This window comes from Manis javanica, chromosome 17 (assembly GCF_040802235.1).
Source record: "Manis javanica isolate MJ-LG chromosome 17, MJ_LKY, whole genome shotgun sequence".
Lineage (NCBI taxonomy): Eukaryota > Metazoa > Chordata > Mammalia > Pholidota > Manidae > Manis > Manis javanica.
In genome coordinates, this window is record NC_133172.1 from 3,051,456 (window position 1) to 3,072,790 (window position 21,335).

The following is a 21,335-nucleotide window of genomic DNA, read 5'->3' on the forward strand; positions in this document are numbered from 1 at the left end:
TCTTCCTCTATCCCCCACTATGCACACTCCCCTAACAGCTGCAGTCTGGAACAAATTACTCTTCTGAACAGCCAGTCTTCCACAGTTTCAGGAAATTCCACGCCGGGCAGAGGGAGGGGCCGGGCTGGGGGGCGCGCCCTGTCCACCCCCCACCCCCTCCTCGAGTCCTGGGCACACATCCAGTCCGGCCTCCTCCCGCCCCCACACACAGCCCGGAGGGGCCCCAGCTTTTCCACCGCTTCTTTCTTGTCCTTTAAATCCTAGAGGCAAACTTTTGGGGGCTAGGGAAGGCTGGGAGGGGCCTGAACTTAACCCTCTCTGCTCCGGAAGGACTGGGCTGGACTGGGCGGCGGCTCCGCATCTGTTTGGGCTTCTACCATGGCCCCCGAGAGGGGCTGATACTTAAGTTCCTGGTTCAGGTAAAGAAGGGACCCCATGCCAGGGCCTGCCCAGGGTGGGGCTGGACTCCTGGGTCCGAGGGAGGGGGCTGGGGGCCTCGGCTGCTGGTCCGAGGGAAGGGCTGGGGGCCTGGGCTGCTGGGTCTGAGGGAGAAGGGCTGGGGGCCTGGACTCCTGGGTCCAAGGGAGGCAGCTGGGGGCCTGGACTCCTGGGTCCAAGGGAGGCTGCTGGGGGCCTGGATTCCAGGGTCCAAGGGAGGGGGCTGGGGGCCTGGACTCCTGGGTCCGAGGGAGGGGCTGGGGGCCTGGGTTGCTGGTCCGAGGGAGGAGGGCTGGGGCCTGGACTCCTGGGTCTGAGGGAGGAGGCTGGGGGCCTGGGCTGCCGGGTCTGGGCGAGGAGGGCTGGGGGCCTGGACCCATGGGTGTGGGGCAGGGACACTGGGACCTCTGACTCCTGGGGCTGAGAAGTGAGCTAGGACCCAGGGTGCCTGGAACCTGGGAGAGAAGGAAGGGGCCTGAGGAGGTGGCACTGTGACCGGGATGCCTGGGTCCTGGATCCCCCTCCAGGTTCCCAGGACACTTCCTTTGCCAGGTGAGGCCTGGAGGAAGAGGGCAGAAGTTGTAAGCCTGGGACTAGGAGGTGGAGGCGGGCTCCCAACCCAGGAGGGGGTCCCAGTTGAGCCCAGCCAGAGAGCGCGCCTGCCCCACTCAGCTAGGACCTTGAGGTAAGGGGTACCGGTGGGCCGCAGCCCCGGGTCAGGTCGGGAGTGAAGCGGGCCACTGGCCTGAGGGGCAGCTGCTCTGAAGCCTGGGCCGCAGCCACGTGGCCCCAGGAGGCGCTTTGGAGCCCCGAGGGCAGGGGTCCCCAGCTTTCCGGCTGGCCTGGGCCCCACACGCCTTGCCACCTCTCCCAAAAGGCTAAGAACCAGTCGGGCTGGATCTGGAGTGGGTGCTGTTTCCGTCTGGGCAGGGTTGGGGCCAGGAGAGGACGGAGGGGCTCTGTCCCAGCCCTGCAGGGAATCGCAGCAGCCTGCGGGGCAGGAGGGACGGGGTGGCTGGATTGGGCGCTGGGGCCCACTCTGGCCCCTGCTGTCCCCGCTGGGTTCATATCAGTCACAAACAACAGCCCCTCTGTAGGAGCCTTGGTGTGACGGCCTTTTTCCTGGCATGAACTCATTGCACCAAGCACACGACCCAGCCAGACGGAGGTTAGGGCCTTCTATTTAAGAAGACACCCAGGCTCTGGAAAGTGGAGTGGCTTGCCCCACAGTCTCAGAGGTAGGGAACAAAGGTGGCATTCAAAAAGCGCCTTCTAATTCATTGTTCTCTGTCTGTAATGGAAAAAAAGAAAAGAAAACCAACTGACCAAAGATGGTCTGGGTGTAGGACATCTCTGGCCTTTATATCAAATCAAAACATAATTTTTTTCCATGGGAATGCACACCTGCCCGCCTTATCCTGTGAGGAACTATGAGCAATATAATACCATCCTTAGACTATGAAGTCTGCCTGGGTTCCAAATCCAGCCCCCAACATTTGCTACTGTGTGACCCAGGGCAAGTTACTTCATGTCTCTGAACCTCAGCCACCACATCTGTACAAGGACATTGCAGTAATGGTCTCCACTGCACTGGCTTGTTCTGAGGATTAAATGAGTTCAATTGTGTGACATACTGCCCTGCCTGGCCCAGAATAAATGCTTAGGAAATAAAATGTCAGCATCATGAGTATACTTTACAAACAGGCAGTCTGATTCCTGTCTTTCGGGGGAGGAAGTTGGTCCCACCGAAAGGAACGGCACATGAGTTTGATGTAGTATTATATGAGCATCGTTCTATTTTTCAGGTGAGGAAATGAGGTCAGAAAGGTTAAGTAACTTTGCCCAAAGCTGCACAGCAAGTTGCACAGCCAGGTCTGAACCTGGGGAGCTGGCTTTGTGCATTCTACTCTTTTCCCTTACAACTCACCACAGAGTAATAATGGACAGTTCAGGCACCAAGAGAGGCGTTTTTATTTTACACTGTGGATTGAGATTCATTATTGAATGGAGGTCAGCATATAAAAAATAAAATAAAATAGGTTAGAACTGAAAATATCTGAATGCCTAGTATGTTGTAAAAGTAAATCTTCTTTCATAAAATGTTTGTTTCCCTTATGTAGAGGGTAGGAGAAGTGATTGTGTGCCAGGTTGCAGTTAAAAGATATTTACTTATCTAGGTTGAGATCAGAGAAGTTTGAGAAAGACTTTCAGAGGTGGTAAAGGAAGACTGTTTTTTCCAGAGATACAAATCTGTGTGTGGGGGCGGGGGTGGGGGTGGGGGGTTAAGGACAGTCGGCAGAACACATCCATCTACAGCTATTTTAAATCCTTTTGGCTTTAGTTTTTTTTGTACATTCTCATCGATATTTCCCAGGGTTCTAGTTGCTTAAAGAATAATGCTGGCCTTCCTCATAGGGTTTTATCAAATCTAAATTTTATTCCAGTTATTATTTGGAGACCCACCCCTGCCCCACCCCTGGCCCAATATTGCCAATCGGCTGGCACTACTACAAATGTGTTTTCTTTGAGTACTATGTGCCCTGTAAAGGAAGTTAGAGTTATTTTATCTATTTTTTCAGAGAGGAAACAGACGGAGAGAGATCACGCAATTTATCCCAATTCATATAGCTGGCAAAGGGTGGGGCTTCGATTTAACAGAAAGAAGTTTTTATTATTATTGCTATCATTATGATAACAGTGGCTATTCAAACAAAAGTACAAGGTCATCAAAGTCCCTCCCAGAAGTTCCATAAAAACAGCCAAGGTCCAGGATATGGGCAAAGGTTGGCAGGCATTTCTATTTACCATCTCCACGCACACACTGGGTTTACAGTGCACAAGCTGCCAGTTTCAAATTTTTGCTATTCTTGCCTTTTTAAAGGGAAACTTGCATCATTATTATCCTACAAAAAGTGAGACATATTGTCTCTTTCCAAATCAAATAGTTCAAGTTATAAAATGCTGTGGAAGTATACAGGTTCCCAGTCCCACCCAAAACCTCCCCAGAATCCTCAGGCAGGCCTGCATTATGCCTTTTGTGTGCCCTAAGTAAAACTTTCAAGGCTGTGTGGAGAAAGAGAGAGGGAGAGAGAGAGAGAGAGAGAGAGGGAGGGAGGGAGGGCGAGCGAGCGAGCAACTGTGTTGGTATAAGGACAAATTAATGCACACACATTTTAAAATTTCACGGGTCTCTAGGCGTGTGGCGGGCCTTGGCACTGTGTCTCCTGTACCTAATGAACGAAGTCAGCCCTGTCGTCAGGTAAGGGGCCTGGCAATGCCCATTCCTTGACAAGAGGAACTCTTGTCAAGCTGGGGAAGCACTCCGAAGTGTTGGTGAAGCATGTTGCTCGTTGCCTGGCCTGTAGGGAGACGTTAATGTTAGTTCTCAGTGGAATCAGCATAGCGTGGTGGTCGTAGGCAGACCTCAGTTTGAGTCTGAGACTGTAGTCAAGCAGCCGTGGCCTCGGGTCACCGGGAGACTCAGTTTCCCCACCTGTAAAAAGGGGAGTCATCCCGTCCCTTCTGGGAGCGCCCTTTGGACGGCTGCCTGGGCCCAGGCCTGGAAACACGGCCTCGGGCGCCCCCTCCCAGTGGGGGCAGCGCTGACCCGCCCCTCCCTCGCAGATGCCGGTGCTGAAGCAGCCGGGACCCGTGCAGCCCAAGAAGCGACCCGAGCGCGGCGCCCTGACCATCTCGGCGCCGCTCGGCGACTTCCGGCACACGCTGCACGTGGGGCGCGGCGGCGACGCCTTCGGGGACACGTCGTTCCTGAGCCGCCACGGCAGCGAGCCGCCGCCTGAGCCCCGCCCTCCGCCCTCTGGGACCCCGCGCTCCGTGCCGCCCTCCGCCGTGCCGCAGCCTCCGCCCCCCGCACTCCGCGCGCCCGCTGACCCGCTGCTGTCCTTCCACCTGGATTTGGGCCCCTCCATGCTGGATGCAGTGCTGGGCGTCATGGACGCGGAGCGCCCGGGCGCCGCCGCCACCAAGTCCGACTTGGACCTTGGCTCCGGGGCGCAGCACCCCAGAGCCTGTTGTCGCCCCAACGGGGACGTCGAGCTGGATGATGTCATCGGCCTGTAGGCACCAAGTTCCCCGCTCCTCTACCCGCAGTTCTTTACACATAAACGGCCAAGGTCTGTGCTCCGGGTTCTGTCTGTTCACTTTGCACGTGGGAAGCAGGCTTGGGGAAACGGTGATGGGATCCGGCACCTTAAAGGGACATGTGGATCACCCAGACTTCAGGTTCCTGGCTGATCCTGGTCGCATGATTGGTCTGACGTAGTGGGTACGACCCCTTTAAGAAGATTAGGGACCGTGTTGAGGCGGTGCCTCTTGCGGGGGCGGGGTCCCGATGTGGTCACTCCCACAGCCTCATTCATTCATCAGCGTTGACAGAGAGCCGCTGCAGACCTGGCCCGCCCGATTGGCTTTAGGGGGCGGGGCCTGACTCTCTAGGGGACTGGGTCGGACTCTCAACAGGGGGCCGGACTCGCTCAGGGAGTTCGGCCGAATGCAGCTGCCCAAAAGAGCTTCAGCTCCTGGCCGTCGTCTTCGGTGGACACAGCTCGTGCAAACCGCCTTTTTCCTGAGAGCGGTCGCACAGGAAAGTGGTTGGGAAGAGAAGTCGACCCTCCAGTGGAGATTCCGAACCCCCCCCGCCAAAAGTGTCCCAAGGGCAGCAGCAGCGTCCCATATCTGGGATAAATTCAATCTGAACCTGCAGGTGTCCGGCTGTTCCGCAGAGGGCGTCACCAACTGGGCATTGAGGGGCGGGGCATAACATGCAAATCAGCAGGCGGGGCGGTGCCAGACTAGTTTTGGACCCAGAGGAGGAGGCACTTTACATGCAAATCATTGGGCAAGCGGGCGGAGCCTGGTTCGCTGAGGGCACGGCGAGGGCGGGGCAGGGTCTCACTTGTCCCGCGGAAGGGGGCGGGGCCAAGTCTGGGAGACCGCCCCGCTGAGGGCGGTGCCGAAGTTACGTACAAATCACTTCTACTGGAGGCGGGGCCAGGCCTCCAAAGTGCAGGCTGGCGGACCACACCAGTCAAGGTGGGCGTGGCCGCATGGATTAAATCGCCTGGCCGGGGAGGGGCCGGGGTCAGGCTGCCAGAGAACACCGAGGAGCGGCGCTTCCCCGGGACTGGGGTCAGAGTTCCTGCGAGCGCGCGTGCGGGGTTTCCGAGGAGGGGCGGGACGGGGCTGGGACCCGCCCGTGGCGTCACAGCGACGGGCGCCGGTCCGGGTGAGGCTGCCGACGGGGGAGCCACACCCCGGCTCCCATGGCCGCGGCCGTAGGGCTAGAGCCGCCCGTGGAGGCCCCCGTTGCGGAGCCAGCGCCTCCGCCAGCCTGCCGCTTCTTCCTGGAGGGCCGCTGCCGCTTCGGGGCCCGGTGCCGCCAGCCTCATCCTGGGGCGCCGGAGCCGCCAAGCCGCGAGGCCCGGGCGGAGGCCGGGGCCAAGAAGCCGCCACTGCGCACGGCCGAGGCTGTCATCCACCGCATCCGCTGGGACCCGCACCTCGACCCAGCAGACTTCTCGGTGGGCTACTTTGACCGATTCCTGGGCGTGCGCGAGGAACCCTTCAGCGCCTTCTGCTGGGACGAGCCGCTGGCAGCTCTGGGGCCCGGAGTCCTGGCCGTGCCGCAGCACCGGGTGCGCTACTTCCGCTTTCGCGGCCGCCTCGTGTGGGACCGCGCCTCGCGCACCGACTGCGTCTTCGGCTCGGGCTCGGCGCAGGGCCGTGGGCCCACCATCCTGGACGCGCTGGGTGGCGAGGACGCGCACGGACCTGTAGACGCGCTCGTGGGCAGGGACACACACGAGACAGGAGATGCGCTAGTTGGCGACCATGCACGTGGAGCCGAAGCCGCACAGCACGAGGCCGCGACACCTTATGGCGTCGGAACAGGAGCGTGCAGTGAGCAGGTCCAGGCTGGGCTCCGGAATGCCTTGGCTGTAGACGGCGGCGGCCTCGAGGTCGCGCGCTCGTTGCTGACAGTTTCTAAGTCCCGGAAGCGGGACGTGGGCGTGGCTAGCGCCCAAGCTTTTCTGTGGACTGAGCCAGCCACCACTGCCAGGACCGTGGAGTGCCAGGCCCTGGCAGCCTCGGGGTGGCCCAGAGGCCTCCCTAATAGAGAAGCGGAGTGGGATCCAGAGGTCTGGCCTGAGAACAGCACAGAGGCCCCCATGGCTGAGGCCACTGGCCCTCGCCAGCCCCGACCCACCCATTTTGTGGCCCTGATGGTGACAGACCCTGGGCTGCAGGCAGGAGTGGCCAAGGCCCAGGAAGAACTGGTTCGCACCGAGCCATCCTGTGCTGCGTTCACGGTACCTGCACAGGCCCTGCACCTGACACTGGCCCTGCTTCGACTGGCAGGGCCCGGGCAGCTGACGGCTACAGTCAGTGCACTGAGGCACGTGCTCTCGGACCCCGGGCTTCAGGTACCCCCAAGACTGAGGTTTAGGTGCCTGGTGCGTCAGGGCCACCGTGTGCTCTATGCCCCCCCCTCCCCCTCCCTAGAAGGTATGGCCCAAGCACTGAACCAAAGGCTGGAGGCCGAGGGGCTCAGAGTGCTACAGTCCCCAGGGGGGCTGCACCCCCACCTCACCTTAGCCAAGGTGCCCCGGGGTTCCCCAGTCTGCCTCCCCACAACTGGGCTCAGCCAGAGGCAGGAACTGGGGAGCCAGGCCCTGGGGAAACTCTGGCTGTGCCGCATGGGCAGAGCAGGGGACACGTACCAGCCCCTTGCTGAGGTCCCCCTGGAGTGACCGTCCTAGACCCCCAGTGGAGACACACTGGATCTTGGGCCCAAGCAGGAGGGACAAGGAGCTCTCTCTCTCTCTCTTTAATTTTTGGTTTCTCTCAAACTTCCAAATGGTGCTCAGAGCTCCAAGGAAAGAATGAAGGAAGGAGGAGGGAGGGGAGGGAGGGAGGGAGGCGAAGGAGGGTCGTCTGGAAAAAAAGCAGCCTGACAGTCCAGCTGTTTGCAAACTCATTGACCATCCTCCAGTTACATGGCAGAAGAGGGAGGGGGGGCCGAAAAGAAAAGGGGGGGAAGGAAAACTAACTTAAATAAACACACACAAAAAGAAGAGGAAACGTGACGTGAGCTGGTGACCCATGAGGCAGGGAGGGAGGGAGGGTGACTGTTTACCTGTGCGGAACCAGGGCAGGTGGAGGTGGGGGAGGGAGGAAGGAAAAAAACCAGAAGAGACACTGGGGGTGGGGGGGGACATGGAGACAACTTAGTACAACTGCAGGTGAGGCGGCCCGACCGGCGGCCCGCGACGATCCCGCGCTGGCCTTCGGAGTCCTCGGTGCGGCGTCGGTATTTCTGGTGTGGGGACCGAGGCGGGGCACAGTCTATACGTGGCTCCCCTTGCCCTAGACGCTGAGGCCCCGGAGGGCCGGACAACAAGAGTCTGTGGGAGGCGGGCGGGCGGTGGGCAGGTGCCCTTGCCGCGGGTGGCACGGGAGGAGCGGCCTGTCGTCTTCTGCTGGCCCCCCAGCGTGGGACGGGCCAGCCGGGATGCCGGGTCGGTACCGGAGTACAAGCTCGAGAGAGAGAGAGAGAAAACACTGAGACAGCATTAGTGGAGGTGCAAGGTGGCCAGGCCAGCCTACAGACCCCGCCCCCAGCACCGTGCTGTCCCACCCTCGCCCGATCCTGTTCCTCTGAGGCAAAAAATAGAAATGTAGAAAAAATCTCTGTACACTCTCTCCAGTTAGGAAAAATGGGGACTGGGATGATGGCTCTTCCTGGAGCCCACTCCCCACAAATTAATTTACAACCCAAGTCCATGGCTCAAAAAACTGGCAAAGTGGTGCTGGGGGACTGCAGCCCTGCCCCCGCCCCCATCGGCGCTGGTGCTCAGAAGGCTGACAGCTGCGCCAGGCTGAGGCGGCAGTCGATGCTGGTGTTGTCCGGGCCCGTGTAGGCCAGACCCAGGGGCTCTAGGAAGGCCCGGCAGGTGGCCTCGCCCTCGAAGGCCAGCTCGGCCTGCAGGTAGGAGACTGGCAGCGCAGGGCGGAAGCTACGGAGACAAGAGGAGAATGTGATGAGGCGGGCGGCGGGCAGGGGAGGGCCCCCGAGCAGGGAGTGGGTGCCCTCCCTTCAGGCACCCAAAGGGTTTCCGCAACACGTTACCTGCTGACCTCGGCCCCCAGCCTCCCCACCTCAGGTAGCTTGGGGGGGCCTGGGGTGGGGTTGGTGGCCCCAAGCCCAGTTGTGCCCCGTCTCACGCTCACTTACCTGTGCAGGGGGAACGGAAAGGAGGGGGACGGGAGGGAAAGGCCCAGCTGGCTCCTCTGCTGCTGAGGGCTGGCCGGGGGCAGGGGTGGGAGCCAGGGGGGAGGGGAGGCCTGCAGGCACAGGCGTGGGCACAGGTACACGACAGCAGGGCTGCCGGCTACTCTGGGGACCAGCCCCTCACAACAGCCCCTGCCTGGGCCCAGGCCCAGGTGTCAGCCAGCACTTGCTGCACACCAAGGATAACGTTTCTGGTGGCAAGAGACGTGGCATGTGCCAGAAAAGTGCTGCTCGCAGTCCTGTCATGTTAGCACCGCGTTCTCTCCCATAAGCACTCTGCATGCAGAGAACTGCAGCCCCAAAGACAGAGCCCTCAGCCAACGTCTCCTAGGGAGTAAGTGGCAGAAAGCACCTGAACTAGTCCTGACTTAAGCCTGTGCCCTGTTTGCAGCTCCGGACGTCCCACCTGAGGTGGCCTCCTGGCTGCCCTATAGGGACTCGGCCCTGGGAGGGAGGCACGTGTCCACCAAAGAAAGGCGGTGTGACTTTGGGAACAGGTGGGCGTGACAGCACAAGGCCAGGGACAGGCAGGCCTCCAACAAGCACATCCACAGCTGTATTCCCAAGGCGAAGCCTGTGTAACCAAGTGGGACACAGTGACACCCAATGACAGCCCAAGGGGCAGCGCTGAAGCTTGGGGCTGCCCTGATGGGGCCTGTCTGGCCACAGCAGTGGGCTTGCCAGCCTGCAGGCCCTGTAGACACACCACCTTGCTGGGGTACCAAGTCCCATGCACAGTGCCTCCTCCATGTCCCCACCCCAAGCTGTCTCTGCTTCCAGGACCCCTGCCCTGACTCAGCCTCGGCCTTGCCTTCTGGACCCAGGCTGGGTCCTCAGACGCACCTCCTACCCTCACGTTGACTGTTCCTCCCCACTGCAGCCATGCCCGCAGAGCCTGACCTAGCCGCGGCCCCTGGCCCCACAGACCTGTCTGGCCTCAGCAAAACTGACGCCCTCTACCCTCCAGATGCCAGCACCACCCCCTAGCTGTGACAAATGCCATCTCCTGACATTGCCCCATGTCCCCAGGGGGTCTCACGTGACTGAGAACCACGGGTTCCCCCACCCCATACCCACACAGGCACATGCGCCACCTGAACAGAGGGCACTCTTTCAAAGTACTGCCAGGGTCTGACTCCCCGCCAAGTCACTCATGTTCCCTCAAAGGAGCCCAAGTGGGCACAGAGCCTTGCCCCATTTGACAAGAAGCTGCCAAGGGGAGGACTGTCTCTTCTAGTTTGTACAGAGTGGGGGGCAGTGGCAGGAGAGCTGCAGAGGGAGGACAGAGCCCTGGGAGTGGGGGGCCAAGAGCCAGAGCGAGAAGACGGACTAGGGTCCAGGATACTATGAGTGGAGGAAGAGGAGCAGAGGAGCAGAGAGGGAACCTGGCAGCAGTGGGACAGTGTGCGGAAGAGAGAAGAGACAGGAGGCCTGAGAGACACAGAGGCTGCGGGAATCGGGAGGCAGAGGCCTGCCAGCCCAGGGGTGGAGGAGGGCAGGCTGGCCGGCAGAGGCACGGGGGTGGGGCTCAGCCTCACATACGTTTTGATCATCGCCTTGAGGGCAGCCTTCCGCTCCCGGTCTGCAAATTTGTCCACAAGGTAGCCAGACATACAGGGTGCATGACAGTAGAGTCGGAAGAAGCGGTGGTAGTTGCCCAGAGCCCAGGCTGCCCTTAGCGCCAGGGCATGGGCCACGCAAGGGTCTGCCTTCAGCTCCCGCGTCAGGTACGCCAGCTCTGTGGTGATATCTGGAATCCGAGACACAGGTGGTCAGCAGGGCCCAGCCTGGGGTCCTGGAGCTGGCCGACCCTGGATGGTGCCCCTCACCTCCTGAGTTCTTGGTGAAGATGTAGTAGAGGACCCGGTAGGCAGTGAACTCGCCCACATTGCCCGGAAGGTTCTCAGCATACAGTGACTTGAGCTGCGTCTGGCACTGGTTGAACTCCTCGTGGTCGCCCTGGTGGGAGGGGTACGGAGGGAGAGGAGGACAGAGTGAGACCAAGACAGGGAGCCCAGGGAGTCCAGGGGTACAGTAGGGTCTGGCCGACCCCTACCTACCTTCTCTAGGGCGATGCGGGCGTGTGTCTCGTATACCTCCACTGTGAACTCGGTGCGGACACCTTGTACCTGGGGCAGCAAGAAGAGGAGTCAGGCCAGGGCAGGCAGGGCCGCGACTGCCAGGCACCCCTAGCACCTGCCTCACCGTCAGGTCCTGCCGGATTGACTTCATCTGCTCGCAGGCAAAGGCGTAGTCCTGCTTCTCCTTCCAGTGGGACTTGACCATGCACAGTGACCTCTTCAAAACCTGCACAGGGGGTCAAATGAAGGTCAGTGTGATCTCGGTGGGAGAGCAAGGGCATACTTAGTGAAACGTGTTGTGGTCCCTCTAACTCAGTGTTGTAAAATGCAGGCTGCAGCATTAAACCCACTTAGTGACTTGCTACCCACGCTGGAAAGAACTTAAAACAAGTATCATGTCAACTATACTACAATTTTATGAAAATTAAAGGAGCTGAAACTTACAAGAGTATACACCTATGTCTCACGAGCCTTTACTACATTTCAGGAGCAGCCCCAGTGCAGACTGCTGGGGCGCAGGAGCCCTCTGCCTACCCCATCACTGGCCTGGGAGGGGACTTCCTCCCATCTCCTGCATAGGAATCAGAGGCATGGAGGCCAAGCACCTCCGGGCAAGGCTGCAGTGGCCTCAGGGCTCGGAAACACGGCAGTGCCCGCTGGGGCCATGACCCTGTCAGGCACAGGCCCCTGCCCATGCCCCACCACGTGCTCTGGCGCTGGTGCCATGGGCCCTGCCAGCACCCACCTCAGGGGCCCTGCCCTGCCTGGCACTTACTGTCACAGGGCGTACAGTGGATGGGTCGGGGGCGCAGGTGAGACGCAGGTAGTGCTTGGTGATGTCGGTGCAGGTGCCCACGATCTGCAGCTCCTGCCAGTCAGGGTCGGCCCCACTGCCCTCCAGGCTGCCCATCTGAAGCACCAGGGGCTCGAGGCGCAGGCGGCGGGTGTGTCCGTGCTGGAAGCGGGCGGCCCGCCTCTGCTTTTTCAGCTCCCGCTCAGGGTCCTCACTCTCCAGGACCACCGCCCTCTTGCGGCTGCGTTTGCTGGGAGCAAGGTCGTGCCTGGGATGTGGGGGCGGAGCAGAGAGGCGTCGCGCCACCCTCCGCCTCAGCCACGCTGGCGAGCTGCCTCTTCAGCGCCCCTCTGAGACACACAGCCCCTCTCCCAGGAGCCCCGATCCCAGCCACCCTCCCTCCACCTGGTCTCACCTCTTCCCACGCTGCGCCCGGCCTCGGCCCCGATCCATGTGCGCACCCCGACCTCCCCGGCCCTTGGGGGGTGGGTTCCTGCGGCCCACAGCATGACACTCATTCCCTGAGTAGGAACTGTCAGAATCCGAGTGGGAGTCACTGCAGGGAAGGCGCGAAGGTGAGGCCTGAAGCGGCTCCTCCCCCGGGCCCCTCCCCGAGCCTGTGCCCACCTGCGGCGGAAGTGGCGGGTCGGGGACCGGGAGGACGAGCGGGAGCGGGAGTCCGTGCTGGAGGAGGAGCTGTTGTCCTTCATGAAGACATTGCGGTTGCCAAACTTGGCGAAGCTGCTGCCCCGGGCTCGGCCAGCACCCCCAGCCCCCGGTGTCCCTCGCTGGGACTGGGCACCCCCGCCCCTTGTCGTGGAGCCTGCCCCCCTAGGAGGGTGAAGGCTGCTAGGGGCCTCCCACCGCTTCTTCTTGGGGCTCTCAGCCACAGGCTCCCGAGTCAGCCTGAGGATACACAGGGCAGGGGTCACCAACCCAGCGCCCTCACCGCCCATGTGCAGCCCGGCCCAGGGCCACGCGCCGCCTCAGGCAGGGAGGGCGCTCACCTGGGCGCTCAGCTACTACGCCGCAGGAGCCAGAGGCAGACCCACGGCTCTCCGTGTCTGGGGGGTGCTCGCAGCCCCTCAGTTCACCCCACCCCAGCACTCCTGCCCTGTCAGCACCCCGCTGGCTTCGCGCCCCAGGGCCCCCTTTCCCGTTCCCTTCTCTGCAGCCCTCCTGGCCCCTAAAGTCCGCTGGTCTGAACTCTGGCACCCAGGCACCCTTCCTGCGCAGAGGGCCTCCCCCCCAGGACTGACCCCGGCAGAGGCTCCCGGCTCCAGTCGATGGTGTAGGCAGAACCGTCCTGGAGCCGGGCCTGCAGCACCTCCTTGAGCAGCTTCTCCGTCCGGTCCTTGTCCTCTTCTGACTCACAGGCAGTGAAGCAGCGCTCCACATACTCCTTCATGTCCTGCGGCCAATCATCAGGCTTCCCGGACAGGCTGCCCCTGTGGGTGGGCGCACAGGTGGGGCTCAGCAAGGCAGCAGCCCACACCCCACAGAGACTTTGGCAGGACCACTCAGCTGACACTGGTTCCACCTTTTAACACTCAAATCGCTGCAGGCCCAAGGGACCCCTCCACTTCTGGAGGGACCCCAGGCTCGGGCTGCAGGACCTGCAGGACCTGTGGTGGCCTGACTGCAGAGACTGGGAGGTGGGGGTGGGCATGCGCTGGTACCTATGGTTCTGGGCTTTCTCGGGGTTGGGTTGGGGGCCAAAACTGCTGTGTTGGCCCTCTGAGGTGGAAGCGAAGTTCTGGCTGGTAACAGCAAAGGGCCGCTTCTGAATGTTGAACTTGAGGCCACCTGTCCCAGGAGCTGCTATAAGGGCACAAACACTGGGGTCAGGTCTCACCCACCATCTGGGTCCCCCCAGAAACAGAAGCCAAGCTCTGGAGAAGAGCTCCAGTGCAGACACACCCAGTTTGATGGGGGCTGTGCCACCCGCAAGGATGAGTGCCACCCACATGCCACACGCCCGGTTCTACAGGGCCAGCCCCCATGTCTTCTTCTCTCCACAGCCCACTGTGACTTACGCTTCATGCGGTTCCAAAGCTGTTGACCCTTCTTGGGCTTGGCCGGCTCAGTGTAGGTATGAGGCCCGTAGGCCTGGCCTATGGCGGGCCCCACCTGGCTGTGCTGTGTGGCTGGGACTGTCCCAGGCTGGGGGCCGCTGTTCAGAGAATGAGCCCCGTGCAGGGCCTTGGAGGGCTGTGGGGGCTGGGTTGCTGGCAGCTGCGGGGGAGGCGCCTGGTAGGACATGCTTTCGTCCAGGCCAGGGACCTGGGCCTGCGGGAGGAAGCGTGCGCTGGGGGCAGGAGCAGAGGAGCTCTCGTGCTTGCTCTCGGGTTCTTCCCACATCATGACACCAGCCCTCAACCTGGTGCCAGGGCCTTCCTGCACTCCTCATCTTGAGCCCGGAGCAGCTCTGTGCTAGAGCATTCTACCAACCCCCTTTCACAGCCTCACCTCAGGCTCAGACACCAAGGCCCTGTCCCCCGGTCCCCAGGCAGTATTCCAACCTGAGTCCTCCTGCAAGCACCGCCCCACAGCACCGCCCCCGCCACCCCTGGTGGCTGTCCAAATACGCATGCTCACAGGAGCCCTACCACAGTGACCATCCTCCCTGCAGCATGGGCTGGGACACAGAGGGCTCCTGTGACCTGTGACTACTCCGCCAGCAGGGAGAGCTGGGACTCACGGCTGCACGCTAGTGCAGGCCCAGATGTGCATGTGAATGTTGTGCCCAAGTGCGGGAGGACAGATGGCCGCACTACAGCTTGCTCCCACCTCACCCCAACACCTGGCTCCTGGCCTCGCCCAAGCCCTAAGCCCGTCCTCAATTCAAAAGCCCCCCACCTTGCCCTCTCCATTCTCAGCTCAGGGGCAGCTGAAACAATGCAGGTGTCCCCACTGCTGGCCGACTCAAAACACCGCATTCCCTGCTGGGACAGGACACAGAGCTGGGCTGGGACAGTACCTGGTTCAGAGTTCCTTGGTGCTGGGGTGCAGATGGCTGCTGGGGCGTGGCGGAGCCGTAGGAGCCGGCCATGCTGTACTGGGATGGGGAGCCGTAGCTCTGGTACATGCTCTGCCGTAGGCACAGAGGGAGTTAGTGCAGGCCCAACACCCTCCCACCTCTGCTGCCCGCTCCAGAGCCACACGCAATCCAGGCCCTCCACACATCTCCCACCCACTCCATTGCATAAACGCACCAAATTCTCGTTAAAAATAAAAGTTAATAGATAAAATAGGGACTATCAATTCTACATCCCACTTCTACTAGTTCTCAGGAGTATTTCTTCATTACAGCACCGAGTGCCAACTCTTCTAACCAGTACAAGAGTGAACACGGTGAATACACATCCTGTCCCAAGGTCTGCACCCTAAATATACGAGGTTGTGGACAGACACATAACACGCCCCGCAGCGGGCAAGGAAGAGAGGCTCCGTGAGGACGGAGCGGCAGGGTGAGAAGGGCAGCTGCTGCAGTCGGGCTGTCAACAGAGAAGAGCTCCGCAGGCGCCGTCCAGGCAGCCCCCGCGGGCGAGGCGCAGGGGGAGGACACGGGCGCACCAGTGCCCGGTGTGCGCTGAGATGGACGGGCTTTGTGGTGACTGTGGACTGGGTGCAGGGAAAGAAGTGGCCAGAACCGGGACTCACGGGCAGCCACACGGGCACTCACCGCAGGGTAGTAGTAGCTGTAGGGGTAGGCGTAGCTGTAGTGCTGGTACCACTGGTAGTACTGCTGTTGCAGAGCTGAGGCTTCTGCCTGTGACACATACTGTGGAGAGAGGCCCATGAGCCTCTGTGCTGGCAGCAGAAGCCCCCAACCCATGGCCCCCCAGAGGGCAGGGCTACGACCTGGTGGCTGACTGCTAAGGGACAGGATTGGGTCCGGGCCTACCATCACTTATGGCTCTTGGGGACGGAGGGCATGTCCCCTCTTGAGGCCGTATCCCCAGGGACAAGGACCTCAAGGACACAGACCTTGCTTCCCCCACATAAGGGCTCCAAGAGCATCTTTCAGAGCACCCTGCCCTGGTGCTATGACAGGACTTGAGCGCAGCACACCCCCACGTGCCCAGGGCCCGTGCAGCCTCCTCACTTGTGCACTGGCCACAGGCCCACTGCTGCTGGCCTTGGCTGAGCTGCTGGCGGCCCCTGCTTTGCTGATGCTGGCCAGGGCCTGGCGGGCCTTCTCCCACTCCGGATTCTCGTGCATGGGAGTCTCCATGCCATTTTCTCTACCCGCCGTGGCCACCATGCTGTACTGAGAGGACCTGCAGGGAGGAGACACCGAGTCAGGCTTCTCCACACGACATGCGGTGGGCAAGACGGGCAGGTGAACACCAGGGCTTGACACCCAGCTCTCCCTCCTGCTACTTACTGGACTCTAAGTTTTCTAAGCTATGCTGACAACCAGTTTGTAGTTCAGTTTTCTGTGAGGAATGAATGCGATTACCCACTTAAGGTAGTTTTCCAGGTGCCTGATATGCAGCAATTGTTAGAAATTCAAACAGCAAGATCACCAACACCCACAGAACTTAACATAAAACCTGGTGCCCCGGAGGCCTAATGTATTACGAACCAATGAATTCTACCTGACACCCGCCCCCAACCAGCAGGTTAAAAGAATAAGACATTAATAGTAACATAAATAACCTAGGGGAAGTGGTGGACACTGCCCCAATCACAGTTCCCTGGACGAATCATCACGATTTGTGAAACAAGGTCTTAACTGTGAAAACAGAAAGCTCAGGAGAAGCGAAGACGTGCCCTTCTCCACAGACAACCCAACACCTCCTTCATCCGTGGGGCCAGCAGAGGGCCTCCTCCCCATCCCACCCCCACACCCCAGGGCTGCTGCCTTGGTCCCACTCCCTGTGAGGCCACAGCCCAAGGACACAGGGTCCTGCTTCCTGCCCCTCCAGCACCACTCACCAATCTGTACTACGCTGATCACCCACATTGGCCGCCATCTGGACCTTGGGGTGTAACGGGTGGACCTCGGGAGCCAGACTGTTCACTGTATGAGAAAAAAGATGAGTTAGGGAAGACTCAAGCAATAAACATTTAACGAAGTACTAAGAGCAGAGGTGGACTCCCGAAAACACAGGCGTAAGAAGGGAGTGTGAGAAAGGAGCAGCCTTGGGGTAAGCGATCTGACAAGAACTCAGGGTGTGGGTAAAAGGGCTGCAGCGTGAGGGAGTACCCTTGGCTCCTCTCGGCGTTCTAGGTGGAAAACAGTCAGAACAGCAAGTCCGAAAGGAAAGAAAGGAAGGGCCTGAGGGCAACCCTAAGACAGATGGGGGAAGACCCAGAGGGCAGAAATGGGGCCCTTGGTCAAGGAGTAAGGAGTCCACGAAGGATTCCAGGAGGCTCCAAGGAGCGGGTCTAAGTGAACCCTTAGGCTGGACGCCTTAGTTAGATTTCCAAGGGGAATTCTTTAAGGAGGGAGGCGTGAGAGGAGACAACACGGACAACGGAGGAAAACATCTGAGAGGAAAAAGGAGTGTCTGGGAGTTACTCCTGGAGGCAGGGAGAAGCTGAGGGTTCTTAGGAAGCTCTTAAGAGACTAATTTCAGAAAGGTTCCAGAAAGCAGAGGAGAACCAGTATGGGAGGTTCCCAGGAGCAGGGGTAGGCCTGGGAGAGAGAAGGGCAGTCCTCTTGGGTGGGGGTCTGGAGAGAATACTTTGGGGATGATAAAGAGGTTCAAACGGCCTCAGGCAGTTGAGAGTGGAGTGGAGAGAACTGCAAGAAAGTGAAGGCGAGTAGATCAAGTACTGGGGGCCCTAAACTCGAGGAGACAACGGCTAAGTATGGGTGAGCTCAGAGTCGGGTGCCCCTGGAGAACCCGACAGTCACATAGGAAGTGCAGGGGGGGGACGGGAGCCCGAGCAGGGGAAGCCCCAGAGAAGACAAGCCTCAAACAAAAAGCCAGAACGAGGGCCACGGGCGGGGACAATGGGCGGGGAGGGCCCAGGACGGGAAGACTAGGGTAAGGCCTGGGGACCCCGGAATGAGGGTCCTGAGCGGGTCTGACGGGCGGAGGCGGGCGGCGGGCGCGAGGAGCACTTTGCTGTCCCGCGGGCCCGGGGAAGCGAAGGAGGGCGCTGGGTAAAGAGCTCGCCCAGGTCCGCAGGACTGACCCCGGAGCCACCGCCCCGGCCGCGCGGCGCGTGCGCACCACACCCCGGAGAAAGACGACGGCGCGAGGGTCGCCCGGGGTAACGCCGTTCTCTCGGTGGAACCGCAGAGTCAGTGGGGGTTAAACGGACCGGCGCTGGGGTCCTAGGAATTCCGAGGACCCGGGCGCAGAGCGGAGGTCGACGGCGCAGGCGCGTGTGCGCGGCCGCGCGCCTCACCTGTTGTGCGCAGGCGCAGTGGCCGCCCGTGCCCGCCACACCCTGTCTTCGCTAGCGCGCGGCGTCCGTTGGTAAGACGGCCAACAAGGCCTCAGGGCCCGGGACGTGAGGCCGGAAGGAGACGCCGTCCCCGCCCACCCGCCCGGTGCTCCTCACACCCACCTCAGCCGTTCGCCCCCGGCACTCCTCAGCGGCGGCCCAAGGCGACAGCAACAGGGCCGCGCACTGCTAGCGACCCGGCGGGTTCTTGTCTTCCTTACGCTTCGACGTCCCGACCGCGGCGTCCTGACATCACGAGGAGGCCTCGCCCTGTCCCCTCCAGCCGCACAACCAATGGGCGCCTTAAGCTTGAGTTCAGTTCGGGCCCCGCCCCCCTTTCGCCCCTCCCGCTATGACGCGCGGGCGCCGTAAGGCAAGTAGGAAGTCGGGGTGGGGACGGTGGCCCCGAGGGGACCCGCACGGCGGAGCCGGCGGCCTTGCGCCCTTCCGCGAAGCCTCTTTCTGGCTCCGTGAGCGGTAGCCGTGGTTGTTTCCGAATAAACTAGTGTGACGAGAGCCGTAAACTAACCCCCGTACAGTGGCGCGGAAGCCTAGGGAAGAGTGCGGAACTCGGGGAAGCGGGTGAGAGCAGCGCCCACCCGGAAAGGGCAGCTGCCTTAGTGAATGAGGCTGGCGCGGCGCACCTGGCGGAGGCGGAAGGCGATGCAGGGCGGGTGGCTGTGAAGATAGCAGCGTCTGGGGGCCTGGGTCTGCAGAGGTGAGCAAGGAAGCAGATGCCGCAAGGCAGGTGACGTCAGGCGGAGGAATGTGGGCCATCTCCGCAAACAGGCCTTTGTTTTAACTCCGCAAGTAACCTAGCTCGCCGTCTGTTTCCGTGCAGGCGGGTCCAGGGACCGGTCACTAGTTGGAGCAGGTGGTACCGCAGTGCTTACGAGACAGCTGCCCTCCCATCTTCTATTTGAAAGTTGTCTGTTGATAACGACTATCGCTCTGTTATTGTCAGCACAGTTGATCTTTGTCCATCCTTTTATTTTGTCTTACTAAACTTTTGTTTTTATACTAACCTTAGGTTTGCAAGAGTTGTGCGGGTAATTCAGAGCCCTGCATACCCTCCTCCCAGTTGCACCCAGATGGCAGTCATCTTACGTTCCTGTGGTGGGTGTGTTAAAACCGAGACACTGACGTTGGCACATTACTATTAGCTAAACTGCGGGCTTTACTTGAATGTCACCACTTTTCCCGCTAATGCCTCCTTTATAAAGTGCCAGAGTCCAATCCCAACTACCCCATTGCATTTGCCACCCCTTTACTTTGAACTGCTATATTGAAGGTGGGTTTCCTGTCCACACCCTATGGTTGGATTTCCTTTTTACCCCACTGTACAATCTCCACCTTTTAAGAGGTGTTTGTACTCGTAACGTGATTATTGGTTTGGTGACGTTTTATTATCTTGTTATTGGGTCTCTATTAGCCCCATCTTTCTTTGTTCCCCATTTCCTCTTTCTCTGCCTTCTGCCAGCTTGAGCATTTTTTAAAGTAGACTTTTTTAGGGCAGTTTTAGGCGGGGCCCTTGGGGGGTGCTCTGCCTCACTTCCCCTCCTCTCCCCTGTGCTTGGAACCCCTCAGGGCGCACGGGGGCCCTTTTCCATCTCTCAGGGGTCCCTTGCTTTCCTTGCCTGACATGGAGCCTCGAGTGCCGATGTCCCCGTGTTTTTGTTTTGTCTGGCTTTGTTGTTGTCTCAGGAAGGAGAGCAAACCCAGTTCCCTGTTACTCCGTCTTGTTTGGAAGTACTGGTACGTGTCATTTTAAGATAAAAATAGTCACCTTTTGTAAAGGTTAGGCAACATGTCCTTTTCTCTTGGTTAAATCTTCCTGATTCAAGATGACTCCCGGGCCTGTTAGCAGGAAATCAGGCTGCCGTTGGAAATCAGGGTACTTTGGGAACAGCGGCAAGCGCTTCAGCTTCTGACAGGGACTCGACAGTTCCAGGCACCAGAGGGCGGTGCTTGAGAGCAAAGCAGCCAGAACAGCCCCAGCAGGGCTGGCCCCCAGATCAGCCCAGCCTGGGGTCCTGAGAAAGCGAGTCAGTGCACGGGGGCCCCAGAGCCCCTCACTGCAGACTAGTCAGTTTCTCTTTCCTGGCTTCAGGCCCCTGCACAGTGAGATCGCCTTTGAACATGCCTTACAGTGCACAAGATGGAAATGATTAGCAAGAATGGAGCTTCCCCAGTGGCAGGCGCCACACTCTCTACTTGACATCTGGCCCTCTGGGCCAACAAGCCCTGACCTGAAACACTTGGGGCAGTATCAGAATTTCAAGAGGTAACACGGTTTATATTCACACAGTACCCTGCACGGCCCTGAGCAGTCCCCCCATCAGTGTGTATGCAGGGTGCAGGCAAGCGCTCACAATAGGGGCAGCCGGCTGTAAGCAGCCTCCCGCCTCCCGCCAGGTCCGGTCAGGATTTGCAGGCAGGCAGGGGAAGACTGCTGCCGTGCAGAGCTCTTTGCAGAGGAGGGACTGGGGGACTGTCTTTACGCCATCCCCATCTGACGGATGAGACAGCCAAGGTCCAACAGGTCACGTGACTGCCCATAGCCACCTGGTGGTGAGTAGCAGGCCAGGCCCTTAACCGTGGTGCTCTGTGAGTGTCCTCTCTGCTGCAGTTGTCTGTCGCACCCAGCTCCGTTCTCTGCCCTCTCAGGCTTTCCCTAAAATCCCATACCCAGCTGACAGCTGCCATGGTCCAGAGAGCCCTGCTGTACAGTGATTGGACTCGTCCTCCTTCCGTGACCTTTAGTGTCCAGAGCTGAGCCAATCGAAGAATTGTTGCAGCAAACAGCCGTTCATATACAACCTCAGATGCCTCTGCTTTGTTTCTTTGAATGAATTCCAAAAGGAGGAGGACTGCCTGGTCAAAGGGTCTATACAGTTTGGGTTTTATCACAGGCAAGCAGATGGTTTTTTTCCTGGCGTTGCAGTCCACAGCCTCAGGAGCCGTGCACTGGAGGGCCTGGTTCTTCCACATCCTGCCAGCACAGAATATTAGCGCCCTTTGACTTTGCTGATCACTGGGTAGTGAAAACATTTTTTTAATTAAGTTCCTGGTTATTTCAAATCACACTTTCTAATTCTTAGGGTTTGAGCATCTTTTCCTCTGTTGACTGTGTTGGTATTTTTACTTCATTGATGGCTTATTCTAAGTTAGGCTGTCTTTGTCTTAGTTTATGGGAGCTTTGTAGGTTATATTTATGTGTTAAGAATACATTTCTCTGCTGTATGTGTTTGAAAATAAAAAAGTTTTCCCCAGACTGCCAGTCTGCCTTGTGACTTTGTGGTAG

General features: G+C 59.7%; 3 protein-coding genes across 16 annotated transcripts; 2 read left to right on the forward strand and 1 right to left on the reverse strand.

The window, feature by feature from the left end:
* Positions 1-210: 210 nt before the first annotated feature.
* On the forward strand, positions 211-4,578 carry CDC42EP5 (CDC42 effector protein 5). Of its 7 annotated transcripts, XM_017645014.3 has the most exons (5): positions 211-419; positions 991-1,123; positions 1,536-1,676; positions 3,634-3,697; positions 4,063-4,578. In XM_017645014.3, exon 5 carries the CDS (start codon positions 4,063-4,065, stop codon positions 4,516-4,518), a length of 456 nt encoding a protein of 151 aa, XP_017500503.3. In that variant the 5' UTR covers positions 211-419; positions 991-1,123; positions 1,536-1,676; positions 3,634-3,697; the 3' UTR covers positions 4,519-4,578. The 7 variants fall into 7 exon arrangements, with proteins under 7 accessions (XP_017500503.3, XP_017500506.3, XP_017500505.3 ...); XM_017645017.3 differs by lacking the exon at positions 3,634-3,697; XM_017645016.3 differs by lacking the exon at positions 1,536-1,676.
* A 595-nt stretch (positions 4,579-5,173) lies between these two features.
* LENG9 (leukocyte receptor cluster member 9) lies at positions 5,174-7,208 on the forward strand. The gene has a single exon (XM_037025836.2). The coding sequence runs from the start codon at positions 5,721-5,723 to the stop codon at positions 7,206-7,208; it is 1,488 nt and encodes a 495-aa protein (XP_036881731.2). The 5' UTR covers positions 5,174-5,720.
* A 321-nt stretch (positions 7,209-7,529) lies between these two features.
* Positions 7,530-18,310, reverse strand: LENG8 (leukocyte receptor cluster member 8). Of its 8 annotated transcripts, XM_017645009.3 has the most exons (16): positions 18,155-18,310; positions 16,568-16,652; positions 15,732-15,906; positions 15,309-15,407; positions 14,604-14,714; positions 13,660-13,912; positions 13,303-13,444; positions 12,883-13,071; positions 12,251-12,529; positions 12,039-12,179; positions 11,606-11,891; positions 10,955-11,056; positions 10,810-10,878; positions 10,579-10,708; positions 10,292-10,499; positions 7,530-8,474 (listed from the first exon to the last, which is right to left on the reverse strand). In XM_017645009.3, exons 2-16 carry the CDS (start codon positions 16,603-16,605, stop codon positions 8,312-8,314), a joined length of 2,385 nt encoding a protein of 794 aa, XP_017500498.1. In that variant the 5' UTR covers positions 16,606-16,652; positions 18,155-18,310; the 3' UTR covers positions 7,530-8,311. The 8 variants fall into 8 exon arrangements, with proteins under 8 accessions (XP_017500498.1, XP_017500492.3, XP_017500497.3 ...); XM_017645003.3 differs by having other exon boundaries at positions 7,530-10,499; positions 13,303-13,441; XM_017645008.3 differs by having other exon boundaries at positions 7,530-10,499; positions 11,606-11,873; positions 12,039-12,155.
* Between the last annotated feature and the right edge of the window lie 3,025 nt (positions 18,311-21,335).

Coding starts and splice junctions, on each gene's coding strand:
- CDC42EP5 (XM_017645014.3), top strand. CDS start 4,063: ATGCCGGTGCTGAAGCAGCCGGGACCCGTGCAGCCCAAGAAGCGACCC.
- LENG9 (XM_037025836.2), top strand. CDS start 5,721: ATGGCCGCGGCCGTAGGGCTAGAGCCGCCCGTGGAGGCCCCCGTTGCG.
- LENG8 (XM_017645002.3), bottom strand. CDS start 16,605: ATGGCGGCCAATGTGGGTGATCAGCGTAGTACAGATTG. Junction 13,445..13,659: donor GCTTTGGAACCGCATGAAGC/GTAAGTCACAGT, acceptor GTGCCCTTATAG/CAGCTCCTGGGACAGGTGGC. Junction 10,500..10,578: donor CTTCACCAAGAACTCAGGAG/GTGAGGGGCACC, acceptor CTCGGATTCCAG/ATATCACCACAGAGCTGGCG.